This window comes from Triturus cristatus, chromosome 11, assembly GCF_964204655.1.
Source record: "Triturus cristatus chromosome 11, aTriCri1.1, whole genome shotgun sequence".
In the NCBI taxonomy this organism is placed as follows: domain Eukaryota; kingdom Metazoa; phylum Chordata; class Amphibia; order Caudata; family Salamandridae; genus Triturus; species Triturus cristatus.
Genome location: NC_140594.1, coordinates 119198845 through 119212651, shown reverse-complemented (window position 1 = coordinate 119212651; position 13807 = coordinate 119198845). Strand labels below are relative to the sequence as shown.

General features: G+C 46.6%; 1 protein-coding gene across 1 annotated transcript in view; it reads right to left on the bottom strand.

Annotated features, from left to right (window-relative positions):
* RSPH14 (radial spoke head 14 homolog) overlaps positions 1-13807 on the bottom strand; it is a 530513-nt gene that overhangs the window by 36651 nt on the left and 480055 nt on the right. The window contains exon 4 of the mRNA XM_085636404.1: positions 11003-11228. Coding sequence (XP_085492530.1) covers positions 11003-11228 — 226 coding nt within the window. The remainder of the gene's footprint in view (positions 1-11002; positions 11229-13807) is intronic.

Genomic DNA, 13807 nt, shown 5'->3' with positions numbered 1-13807 from the left:
GGAGACAGAAGAGGGTGGATGCAGGAGATGTGGAAGATATGCAGAGTTTAAACACTCTCCATCAGAATGTGTGGGACTGAGGTAACATATCCTTCTGCTATAAACTTGTCCTCTGCAAACTCTGTAACTTTTCAAAGCTCTAACAGTTCTAAGGACATTTTCAAGAAACCCCAGACATGTCACATAAAACAGATACATTGTCAGCAGATGTTCTAGATCATGGACCTTCATGACAACACTTTGCTTAAACACACAAATCATTTCGAAATTGTTTTGAGAAGATATGGAGGGAAGCCTGAAGAACTGTGGTGGGAATTTCGTGACGTCGAACAACCTTCAGAAATGATGTTTGTTGTTGTCCTTTATCTGGTACAGAGAATATTTAAGTCCTGAGGGAGTGTTGTTTGCACGCATTATTACGGCAACCGTCCACCATGATCTAGTTTGGAAACTATTTGTTCTTTGGAACCAATCACCATCCTCACGCGCACCTCCTTCCATACAATATTTATCTGTTCTGTACGTGTAATGGTCCAAGATCCTCTACGAACCCAAGCTAAGCAATTGCTTCTCTTCTCTGCCATAGACGCATAGGAGGCAAAAAAACACGATTGTGTGATTTATAGGGAATTCGGAGTTAAAATTTGACATAAAAGGACATTATTATCCAAGGATAATAATGGCGATAATACCTGAAACCACTTTATCTTTTGGGGTGGGTGTAACAGTAACAACAAAAGTTTTCAGTTTCACAATCAGAGACAAAAAGGGAGGGCCTAAATGCTGAGCCAGATCCTATTGAAAAGGCAGCTGGAGAAAAGGTATTGAGCAGACTTTTTAAATACTGGCAACCTACGGACATCCGGAAAAACCTGGACACTCTTCTGTCCTATGTCTGAAGATTGAAAGACAATCTCTTGCAGACTTGATGTGGGGAACTAGTGAGAGGATGTAGCCTTACGGCTAGATCGGTTAACGTCGAAGCTGGGGAAACGGGTTCAAGTCTCGGCAACAACGCTCAACATCCTGTGATTCTGGGCAAATCACTTCATCTCCCCGTGCCTAACAAAAACGAATGTGTCCTTGTGTAATGAAACTGGTGCTCATGTAAAGCGCTCTGATACCCAGATATCTTCGGGCATAGTTTGCGCTATATAAAACTTGAAAAAAGAAACTGGTGGTCCTTCTTTCGTCAAGGGAACGGGGACTGGGATACTGAGCGCAACTGACTAAACAAACAAGGGTCCATTCACACCATTTAGCTGTGTACTGTGTAACACCTTCTAGTTGTTGGCTTCTAGCGTCACCCGTCTCAATGCTATTCTCATTTGAAAGAGCTCAATCCATAAATTGTAAAATTCAAATACCAAGTGGTGTAGTAAGGGCGTCAAAGGACTTAATGAAAGCAAGGGAATTGATTCCAGGTTGGACAGTAAAAAATAAAAACAGACATTATAGGGATGCAACAGGCCCGTGGCCCCATAGTGCCCCTGCAACACTGCACCGGCTGCACCAATAACAGCTCAGCCCCTTCAAGCATGTGCTTGAGGATTGGTCTAGTCTGGGTGCAGCACTTTGCCACCAATAGAGACGCAGGAAGAAGGAAAACACCCACAGCCTCTGCAGCTTTGATTCAAAGAAATCAACTGCTTAAGCAAGAGCCCGCTTCTCTCGGACACTTTGGGACGGCACGAACCATGGACACCTGGAGCTTTCTTTATTTTGTTAGGACCACTTGGATGAGAGGGGCCAGGGGGAACATACAGCTGGCTGAAGGACCACGGGACTACCAACACATCTACACTCTTGAACATATCTTGAGGATTTTTCTTTTATAGTGAGACACACCAAGATCTACCCGAGGGAATCCCTAACTTAAGAAGTGAACTACTGTGTCTAGGGAAAAATGACATTTGTGAGAACAAATAGCTTGCCCAGGGCAGAGGTGTTGACATTTCTACCTTCACCCGCATGGATGTTTGGAAGGTGTTATTCGAGAGTTTCACCCAGAACTGCAGATTTAGGGCCTCATGTAGGTAAATAAATTTTACCGGTTCTTAAATACCGAGCCGTACCGAATCGGTAAATTAGAATCGGTAAGTTACATGTAGGTAAAAATTCGGTAACAGTTACCGATTCGGTAACAGTCGGTAAATACGAATCGGAATTCACCGATTCGGTAAATACCGAGGTGATAATTACCGAATCGGAAAATACCGAGGTGGTATCTACCGATTCGGAAAATACCGAGGTGGTATCTACCGAATCGGAAAATACCGAATCGGTACGTACGGATTCGGTAAATAACATCACATGACTTGACGAAACAGCTAATCCTGTGCAACGACAGCCCACCCAACCAGGAACTGCCCACACCCAGGCAGGTGTACACAATTAGCCGAAGTGGCCACACCCAGGCAGGTGTACATAATTAGCCGACCCTGGAGAGGCTCGGAGTGCAGAGGAGAGGCAGGGAGCAGTTGCATGTGCGAGCGGGAAACGAACAGCATGTCCAGCCAGAGCACACAGAAAGACGGAGGGGAAAGGAGGAGGAAGCTCAAATTCAGCCCCAAGGAACTCCAGGTGCTGGTGGAGGAGGTGGTGAAGCAGCACCAGAAGCTGTTTGGGAGGCAATCCCTGCAAGTGCCTGAGGCCGAAAAGCGCAACATATGGCTGGCCATCCAGGCGCAGGTCAATGCTGTGGGAGTGACCCACAGGGAAATTGAGGTCCTCAAAAAGCGCTGGTATGACCTGAGGATTGTGAGCAAGAGGAAGATGGGCGACATCCAGAAGGAGGCCAGCCAGACCGGAGGTGGAACCAACAGGGCACCTGCCCTCACCGAACTGGAGGAGCTGGTGGCGGCCACACTCGAGCAAGAGAGCGTCGTGGGTCTTGGGGACGCCGACAGCTCTGCCAGAGCCGCAACACACCAAGGTAAGACGAAAGCACAGCAATGTAGCCGCCCCTACCCCTATCCCACATCCCCCATTGTGACACGAGAATCACACTGCAGTCCACACGTGTCAGTGCAGACAGGCAATGCATTCCGGGAGATGTAGTCAGGGCAACACTAACCATGACGTAAATGTCACAGGGCAACAAGGCATGTCACGCACTCGAGGCACAAGGAGACAGAGGACAGATTGGAAAGTCAAATGATTTATTGTGACGCTTGCAATGCAGCCCTTCGGGGACACTGAGCCAATGTTGTTTTTCTGTCCACAGATGTGACATCATGCAGTACAGGGCATGCTGCAGGGGAGACGGCACACCGGCCACAAAAATCACCTCTAGCCAGCACGAGTGCAGACCAGGGAGCAGGCCCACTTGCAGCCGCACCACCTACGCAGCCAGCCTCGCCGCACACAGAGCCAGCATCACCTCACCGAGAGCCAGCATCACCACCACCAGAGCCAGCATCGCCACTCATGTTCGATTCACCGGCCACATCTCCGCTTGCAGGTGTGAGAATGAGGAGGCGTCCAGCAGCCAGGCTACGAGCCTTAGACACCTCGTCAGACGACAGCATGGGCCCAGAAGACCGCACCGGGCCCCAGGAAGGGAGCCATCCCACTGTGCCCCAAACATCACAGGCAGCACAGACGGGAGCAAGAGGGCGCCGCAGGTCGCGTGTCCAGAGTCCACCAGCACCCACTGACGGCCATGGTGTCTTCTTGGGGCTCGAGGGCCAAATGTTGAAGCAACAGCGCCTGCAATCAAAGGCAGTAATGTCAGTCCAGAGGCACATGCGGGTGATGAGGACAAGCTTAGTCAACATGGACACAAACATTGGCGGCATGGCTGCGGGCATTCGGGACATGTCCCAGTCAATCCAGCAGTTGTGCAGCAAATTAGATGCTGACATCGAAGCACGGCGCCGGGAACGCCAGAGAAGGGACACTACCAGCAGGGCACTCAACCGTCTGGCAACTGCGACTTCCCTACTTTGCCGGCGCTCTGTGACGATGCAGGAGGGCCTAACACAGTGCTGCAGCGACCTGTCACGGGGGATGGTGCAGGTGACAAGTGCACTAGGGGTGCTATTGACAAGTCAGGCGTCGACAACTGCTGCAGGGGATGCTGCGGAGAGCATCGACACCAGCAGCAGCATCACACCCCCCGTCCCCGAAGCACGCAGGAGCAGCAGGCGGCTTGGGGTTGGCTCTAGTGAGGATGCACAGGCCGTGCAATCCACCACTGCAGCGCGTATGCGCAAACATTGATGTGGCCCTGCTTATCCACTTGCCATTGGGTGACGTAACCCTGGACATACTCATTGTATAGATGGCATATTGCCAGATTGGCCTGTTCATGTGTTCATGGCGTGGTGCCACATTAAACTACGTCATGACTTCTCACGACTCGCTGTGTCCCCTCACTTACTCAGAAATAGTTGCATGTGATCTCTGCCCGTCTCTCTCTCCCATCGATTGCAGTTGGCACTCTAGCTGCGCTGCCCTCTGGCTGGCCTGACTCATCCTCGTTGTCCTCAAAATATGTTAGTTCCACATCTGTACCTTTTTTCGTGGCAAGGTTGTGCAGCATTGCACAAGTGGCAATTATCTTGCAGCAGGTGATGGGTTTGTACTGGCGTGCGCCTCCGCTCTTGTGGAGGCAGCGGAACCTGCTCTTCAGCAGTCCAAACGTGCGCTCCACCACATTGCGTGTAGATTTGTGGGCCACGTTGTATCGTCTCTCACTCTGGGTTGCTGGGTGTAGGTAGGGAGTGAGGATGAATGAACGGCATGCATATGCACTGTCGCCTGGATGAGTAAAAGGGAACCATCAGTTACATGCCTCTATACACTCTGATTTGCAGGTTTCAAGGGGCGTCACTGTTACTTACCCAGCAGGTAACCCTCTCCGAATTCTCCGGCTCTCAGTCGTGTGTAGATCCCACTATTCCGGAAGATGTAAGAGTCGTGGGTGCTCCCAGGAAACTTTGCAACAATATCTGTGATGATGTTCCCTGCATCACAGATCACCTGCACATTGATGGAGTGGGTGGACTTCCTGTTCCTGTAGATGTGCTCTGTGTCAGCTGGAGGACAGATTGGGATGTGTGTACCATCAATACAGCCGATGACATGGGGGAACTGTGCCATGTGATAAAAGTCTGTTTTTGTTTTCTGCAGTGCAGCCTGTGTGTTTGGGAAGCTGATGTAGTGGTGCATTCTCTGCATCATGGCATCCAGGAACTTCCTGAAGAAACGTGACAGGCAACTCTGGGATACCCCACCCACCGCAGCTATCACCACCTGATAACTGCCGGATGCCAACAGATGTAGGCTGCAGAGCACCTGCACATGTGGGGGTATGGCGTGCGCCCTTCTTATTGGCTGGTCCAGGAGTGGGTGAAGGTCCCTGATTAAGTCCATGATGGTTTCGGGGTGTAGCCTGTACCTCTCATGTATCTCTGCATCAGTCAGCTGGAATAGTGTGATGCGCTGTCTGTAGATTTGTTCCTCCCGTCGCCACACCCTCAGTCCTGCTGCCTGTAGACGTAGGCGCCTTGCAATGACGTACATGGCGGCCATGTTGTCCACGCTGTTGCATTTTGGGATTGCTTATATGCATTGTTGATGGTTACCACCTGCTTTCCATCCGTGTTAATTACCGACTCTTATTTACCGATTTTCCTGGATTTCTTAATTACCGACTGCTCCTACATGTCATTTTCAATTTTTACCACTTCATATTTACCACTTCATATTTACCGATTCGTTAATAATGTATTCGGTAAATATGAATCGGTATTTTAGAATTAGGTAAATATGAATCGGTATTTACCGCCTCATATTTACCGAAAAGTGGTTTTTGGACTCCTACATCTCACTTGTCTGAATACCGGTCGGTAACGGCATATTTACCGAAAATCGGCCGTTACCGACCGGTATTTGGCTACCTACATGAGGCCCTTAGTGTTCTCAGCATACAATGAGAGAACCCACACCACCCACTTGTTGACATATGCATGGCAGTGGCAATCTCTGGTATGCACAGCATTAGAGAAACAAGCATTTGCAATGCAACAGGTCTCGTATTGACGCAAGTTTGAGCTAGTGGCATTATAAACGAAAATGCCTTTTAGCTATGTTTTGGTTTTTGAAACATAAATATAACACTGCCATTTACAATGCCAATAGCTTAAACTTGAATAATGCGAGACCTATTGCATTGCAAATGCTTGTTTGGCATTGGTGCATGTATTTGACCGACCCTGTTATTTGTTTCTTCTTGACCTCGCCTATTATTATTCATGCCAGGAATGAAAAAAAAGCCTTGACGAAAATGCTGTTTTCCATAATCATTTGCAAATCTTTTGGTTCAGTCTCCTGAGCTGTGGGAGAGGGTCCTGAGCACAGTGGGGGATGCGACAGAAAATTCCTTCCGTTTGCTTCGGCGTGTATAATGCAGGCAACCTCTCTGGGTGGTTTAATCGCTTTAGGTACTTTCTATTAAAAAAGGGCTCCTTTAATGACAAAACAAATGTGATTATCTTAGCGAGTGTAAGAGGGGTATTGAGAGTAGGGGTGGGCGGAATTTGCGGAATTAACCTTCGCAAATTATCGCGAGAATGTTTAAAATTATCGCAAACAAGCAGAAATATCGCGAAGATGCGGAAGTTGTTTTCCGGCATGTTCGCGAGATTTTCTGCATGGTTGCGGGTCGCCAACTTACCCATGTGGTTGCTTGCGGGCGCGGCCATCTTGTTTTGAGTTGTTCTCGCGGTGCATGATCGCGAGAAGAAAGACGTGATCGCGCGACGCATGACGTCACTGCGGGCGCGAACTGTCGCGAGACAGCGCAAATGGCTAAAAACAATACAACATCTCATGGAGAACGCGACCGGATCAAGAAAACTCGTCGGCGAACGCAGGGATTCAGGTAAGGTGATCGCGCGCGCGCGAGAATGTATCATTTTACAGCGCGAGCAAGAAACAAATTATCGCCAAGCTGCGGAAACCGGAATTTTTGACATTTTCGCGCTCTCCGCGGAACGCAAAAATGTCAAATTATCGCAATTTCCGCGAACGGAACAAAATTTTTGCCCAGGCCTAATTGAGAGTTTAAGAAAGAAAAGCTGCCCGGTACCTTCTAACGACCGGGGCTTCCCTACACCTGGCAAAGAAGATCAGAGTGCGACCAGGACAGGAGAGCGCCGCCCACTCTCTCTCAGTGTCTACATGCGCATTTGCATGCGCATGTTGACATCTCGACGGCGTTAGCAGCGCACAGCGCTGTTCTCGCCATGCAAGGGCTTTTTACATGTGCACGCGTACGGAGGGACAAAGATGGCGTTAGGCTGTCCACATGCGCGTGCATTTGCAGCTGTATGTGGACAGCCAGATGCCATCTTTGTCCCTCCTTACGTGTGCACATCGTGAATTGATTACAAAAAGCCCTCGCATGGCGAGAGCAACGCTATGCACTGCTAACGCCAGGCGAGACCTAAAAAGGACTGGAGATCCAGGAATATCACCCCTTGCTCCAACAGGCACATGTGCAGTGATGACTTCCCGTCTGACCTTAGGCAATTTACCTGACGATGCGCACGTGCCTAGATAGCTATCCGCCTTTTAATGTCCACTTTCAATGTTTTGCGTTTTATGTGTGTTATTTTCTGTTGGTATGCCTATGATCATTGATAAAAGTCTATCTCGTCTTTCTGTTTTGACACAACCAACCCATTCATTGAAGTGGTTTTCCAGCTGCCTCCTCACTGTAAACGAGACAAACGAGAATAACGGACATCAAAGGCGCTTCCAGCGGCATCCGCTGTTTGAGAAGACGTTTCAGGTGCAGCGGCCTGTCTTTGTTGTTAATATTAACAAATCTATTCAATCAACCAATCCAATAGTTTGTTTTGGTGACAAAAGTCAGCAATAAAAACAGAGCAAATTGACATCGCAACATATCAAATAATCAAATATAATATATGTTAAATTATAAACCAAATTAATTGATAAAGAAATGCAGCTGATGACAAATGGCAGACCTCAGTTTGGGAGCAATGATTAGAAAACGACCCATAATTAACAGAACAAAGAGGATGACATCATCTGCAAATGGAAAAAGCCACTCTACAGGCTGTAAAGCAAAGTGAGGTGCAAATGCATTGATATATAATACACCAGTTCCCACAACACAATCACATCTGCATGAGCTGCTGTAAAAATGAAAATCCTGTCAATGATAGACAGGGTTCAGTCATCCGTGTCTCCTGGAACACTGAGAAAATCAAAATCATTCGCAAACTGAAATATAGTTTCACAAAGTGTCTGGTTGGTTACTCTTGTGACGTTTCAGGAGAGAAAACTATGGGCATCTGCAGAGCAAACAGGGGTACTGGAACAAGCTACATTCAAGTACTGCCCAATAATAGACAAATCACAATTTTTCGTAAACATTGAGAATATCGATTTGCCAGTCTAAAATCCATCTTGACAGTCTAGACCATGATATTCTGATATACACTTGCCATTTGTAAACCGAACTGTAAATGGGAAGCGGAGACCTGGAGTCTGATGCCTGGAGAAGGGCGTCCCCTCACCACAGCGCTCTTAGATCTCAGTATTTCTTGTCCTCCCTCCCGTGAAATCTGCTTCTTTTGAGGTTACTAGTCGCACACGTGTCATTCTTGTAGGTTCCCTGTTGTTGGTATAAACCAATATTGATGAATGAAGGTAGAATGTTTTCAATCAGGCTGATGAATGTGGCTAGCCAACACTGTCTACGATCTTTCCCAACAGGGCCGCCCTTCTGATAAAACACAATTACCCTTTAGTGGGAATGCCCAATATTGCCATCTGAATATCTGGGGAAATATGAGAAACGGCCTTAGACCTAGGCACTGAGTTTGAAGTGTCTCAGTCACTTTTATGAATGGGGTTTGAACTATCATTTCTATCTTGGACTGCGTCGGAAAGTGCGCCAATGCTTCGGCACGCAGACAGCCCTCTATCAGATGATTCCCCTGGAACATATTGATAACAAGCCATGCTAGTGCAACAAGCAATAAACGCAATAGAAGGAGATTTCTCCTACATGTCAAAGATTGATACGTTAACGGTTGACTAAGGTAAGAAAGATCCCTGATGTAAAACATCCATTAGCATTTGCCCTCATTTCACAATCCCACTAGTATAAAAAACTTTAAATTTAAAGACCAACTTGGATTTTAAGATCAACACCAAAGAAACATGTTTCTTCGTCTTAATGACTTCTCTTAAAGAATGGGTTAAGAAGTAGGGCCACGTGATTGAAAGATACCTGAATCCAATTGATATTTCATCAAAGGGTGCATAGCTTGATAACAATGCCGGTTTCAATCTTGATTCTTCTGGAGTGGCCTCACAGTAATGGGCATCCTACAACACGCAGAAGCAGCACAGCATCCTTTGTACCATAAGAGGCTCCAGGGGGTGAAGGAGGATAACGGGTTGTAGACGCTGCCATCACAGACGAAAGCACGCTGGTGATACAAGCCACTACCAGTGAGTGCTCTTAACTGCCTATGTTCTCAGTAATGAAGCTGTTCAGGGTGTTTTATGCCTGAACCTATAGAGACACAAACATTTCCAAATCCTTTTAAACAGTGAAAGATCTCACTCAAGAGGAATTGCTTAAGGACCAAGTTCTGTGCTAGAAGCCAGAGTTGACTGCGGAAGAACCTGAAGCGGCGGCATATCAAAGTCCATCATTGATGATGGACGCATTTGTTTCTGCTTCCACTAGCTAGAATGGTGTCGTTTCGAAGACCAGACCTTGCTGAGAGATGGGGAGCACCTCTTTAGTTTTTTTATTTGTCAGTTGGACCTGGTTAAGGACTCTGATGATGTCTTCCCTTTTTCGACTTCAGAGAGTCCCAGCCAACATCAGGATTCTCCATTCCTGCTAAGCATGCTTCTGGCCATTTAATACAAGTCAAAAAAACATTTCATTCCATAAAGGCATGTTTGTGGTGCTCAGACTGTTAAAGCAATCACAGCCATACCCTATAGTTCCCTGGGTACTCTGTCACTTACAGACAGTGAACACACTTGCCATAATATTTAAAACCTAGAGCCCTCTTGCCCCTGGAGCTGTCAAATTATTACAATACTTGCAGGCAAAATTGTTAAATTGGCATGATTTCAGGCACAAAGAGAGGAATGTGCTGTTCAGGCGCAGCACTGACAATAAACGTGTTCCCCCTGAGCTGTGTCGTGCAGCCTCACATGAGTCTGTCCAGTGCCTCTAACAGCAAGACAGAGAAAATATGCTCCAGAGTCTCAGCCAAGAGTCAGGAAAGTTGTCAAGAGATGAAACACAATTCGAGGAAAAGTATCAGTTACAAATATTTTAATGAATGATTTTTACTGGGAAAGACCCTCCAGGTAGTCCAAAACGTGGCTACTCAAACACCACTAAGTGTTTCCAGTTTATGTCCAGTCACAGGCTCTGAGTACTGAACTGGCACCAGTGGGCTTGTATAATGAGTTCAATGTCCCTACTGCTTTGCACAACTTGGTGTTCACTTTCTAAACTGTGTTGTCCTGCATCATGCAGAACCTCAAAACAGTTCACGCTTCTAAAGTCCTTTGTATTACAGCCAGCAATGTGTGGGCAACACCCCTGCAGGACTCCCTGGCTCTCTGGGCCTCAATCACCACCAGCACTTCACGGGATGTACAAGGCTCGTTTCTTCCTTGAGGCTTTCAGCTCCGTGTTATATTATGTTACGTTAAATAGTAGGTTTCATATTTGATGTTTGTCCTAATGTGAAATACTCTCATGCCATTTTTGCTGGAAGGAAATTGTGCTTCAGCTGAGCTGAAAATGAGGAAGGGGTACAGCATCACATGTCGTATATTACCCTACTCAATGCACACCCATACATCACGGAGCAAACGGTATACATCTTGATCCACAGGTGGTACAAATACTAAACTCAGCAGAGGTCGGAAGAAGGCCAACCTTGGGTTTGAGCTGGACTTGCCCCTTGGTGTGTTCACTCACCTGACTCCCATCATGGCATAGGCGGCCTTGCTCCTGATGGCCACTGACGGGTGCTGCAGCTTCTCCTTGAGAATGGAGACCGCGCCAGCCCGAAGCGCTTCACAGGCTTCCACTTTGAGGCAGAAGTACAAGGTATCCAATATCAAGCCCTGGACCTCTTCCACCTCTGTCTCCAGCTTCTTCACCAGCTTTGGGACCAGGCCGGCTTCCACCAATCCCAGAGCGCCTGCATCAAACACCAACAAGACAGGGGTGGAAGTCAACCATGGGCGAAGAGCACAGCGGTAAAGAAGGCATGCCCCCATTACTTCTGCAGGGAAGCGGTCTACTATGACATGTTAATGATCAGACTGCTCGTAAAAGAGGCTTTAAAGGGACCTGCTGGTGAATGCTGTCACAGTTCTGGAATATATCATACAAGCAGATTCAGAAGGGAAATACAATGCACGGTGTATTATTGAATCAAAATCCCAGACAGAAATCATGAGCCAATGGAACATTCTGCAAGCAATTCATATCCCAAACTCACTCTGGAATCTAAATTAAGCAGACATTATCAAATAAACAGACATTCTGAAATCGAGAACCTGGGCAGACATCAATCATTTGGAATCCAAAACTCAAGCAAGAATTGTGAGTCGATGTGTTTGTGGGTACACAGTTTAGGATATGTTTCCATTGATTGGATGGCATCTTAAGAACTCCAAACCCTTTACCATCCTGCATGTACCCTCTATCAGGTGCTTGTTTGAGCTGCATGAACAGCCATGAGCTGGCTTCCAAAAGGAGAGATATTATACAGACATCGTCCTACGCCCTGCTCAACAAATCCTGGGCGCTAGTAAGTCAACTAGACCACTCCTCTAGAAGAAATATGGTGCTTTACTATACCTGCAATTGTGTGATGCAGTTCAGCTGAAATTATCATGTTACCCAAGTAAAAATGGCAAACATCAGACTTGCTCTAACATATAGCAGGCAAAATGCTATAAACCAACCACTATTGTCTAATGTGGGTTCTTGAAGTACAGCATCATGCCATATTTTCAAACATCCACATGACATACTGGCCAAGATATACGAAGCCACTTAGCATTTTTTTGTAATGGGCTGAATTGCTATTTCGGCCGTTAAGAAACGCTAAAGGCCTTTTCAGATGTACAGGGAGGCAAAACCAGTCACAATTTGCGATTTCTACCCGGTAGAAATTGCAAATTGTGACCGTGATTTAGGAATCGCAAATAGGAATGACCTATTAGCTATTCCTAATGCACATTTACATAGCATTTCCTAGATGCGAATCGCGCATTTAGGCAACGCTATTACCATCGACTTGCAGTCGACTGTAAACATGTGCAAAATTAAAAAATGCAGTTAAAAATGCTTTTTTTAATGTGCCATGAAGCGCACATGTGCCCCCAGGGCATATGTACACTTACTTGTGCACTAGGAAATGTGGGTGCCTCTAAGGAGGCCTTAAGCCCAGAGGCACGCTTGGCTATCTTGCCCATGGGCGGCAATGCAATGAAATGTCCTATTTGTGATTCCCTAATAGCCTTTCCTACTTTGGGAATAAGGGAACTGCAAATTTAGTACATATCCTTTTGGAATATATGATGTTACTTAGCATACCGTTACTTCGCAGGTATTTACTTCTAAGTTTTTACTTCGCAAATAACATTACTACGCGTGATACTTCGCAAATATATACAAATACATTAAAAATGCTGTTACTTCGCAGTTAATTTTTTTGCATACCATTACAACGCGTTCTTGGTACTTTAAAACAAAAAAATAATCGTAATAGTAACCTATCCCCTGGCAAACACCCTGAACCCTAAAAATACCCCCTACACCCCAAAACCCTATCTCATCCTGACCCCTAAAAATATCCCAGTACCCCAAAACCTAAACGCACCCTGAACCCTAAAATTACCCCATACCCCGAAACCTTAACCCACCCTGACCCCTAAAATTACCCCAGCACCCCAAAACCTAAACGCACCCTGAACCCCAAAAATATCCCAGCACCCCAAAACCTTAAATGCACCCTGAACCCTAAAAATACCCTCTACACCCCAAAACCCTAACCCACCCTGACCCCTAAAAATACCCCTATACCCCAAAACTTAAACTCACCGTGAACCCCAAAAATACCCATGCACCCCAAAACCCTAACCCACCCTGACCCCTAAAAATATCCCAGTACCCCAAAACCTAAATGCACCCTGAACCCTAAAATTACCCCCTACACCCCTAAACCCTAACCAACCCTGACCCCTATAATTACCCCAGCACCCCAAAACCTAAACGCACCCAGAACCCCAAAAATACCCCAGCACCCCAAAACCTTAAATGGACCCTGAACCCTAAAAATACCCCTACACCCCAAAACCCTAACCCACCCTGACCCCTAAAAATACCCCTATACCCCAAAACCTAAAAGCACCCTGACATCTAAAAATACCCCAGCACTTCAAAACCTTAAACGCACCCTGAACCCTCAAAATACCCCATGCACCCCAAAACCCTAACCAAGCCCGACACCAGCACCCTGAACCCCAAAAATACCCTAGCACCCCTAAACCTCAAATGCACACTGAACCCTAAAAATACTGCCTACACCTCAAAACCCTAACCCACCCTGACCCCTAAAAATACCCCTGTACCCCAAAACTTTAATTTGCACAGTAACTCCATTATGCGTAGTAAATGCATGCTAAGTAAATGCATGCTAAGTCATGGCATCTGCGAACTAAAATATGCGTAGTAATGGTAATACGAAGTAATGACTGCGTAGTAAAG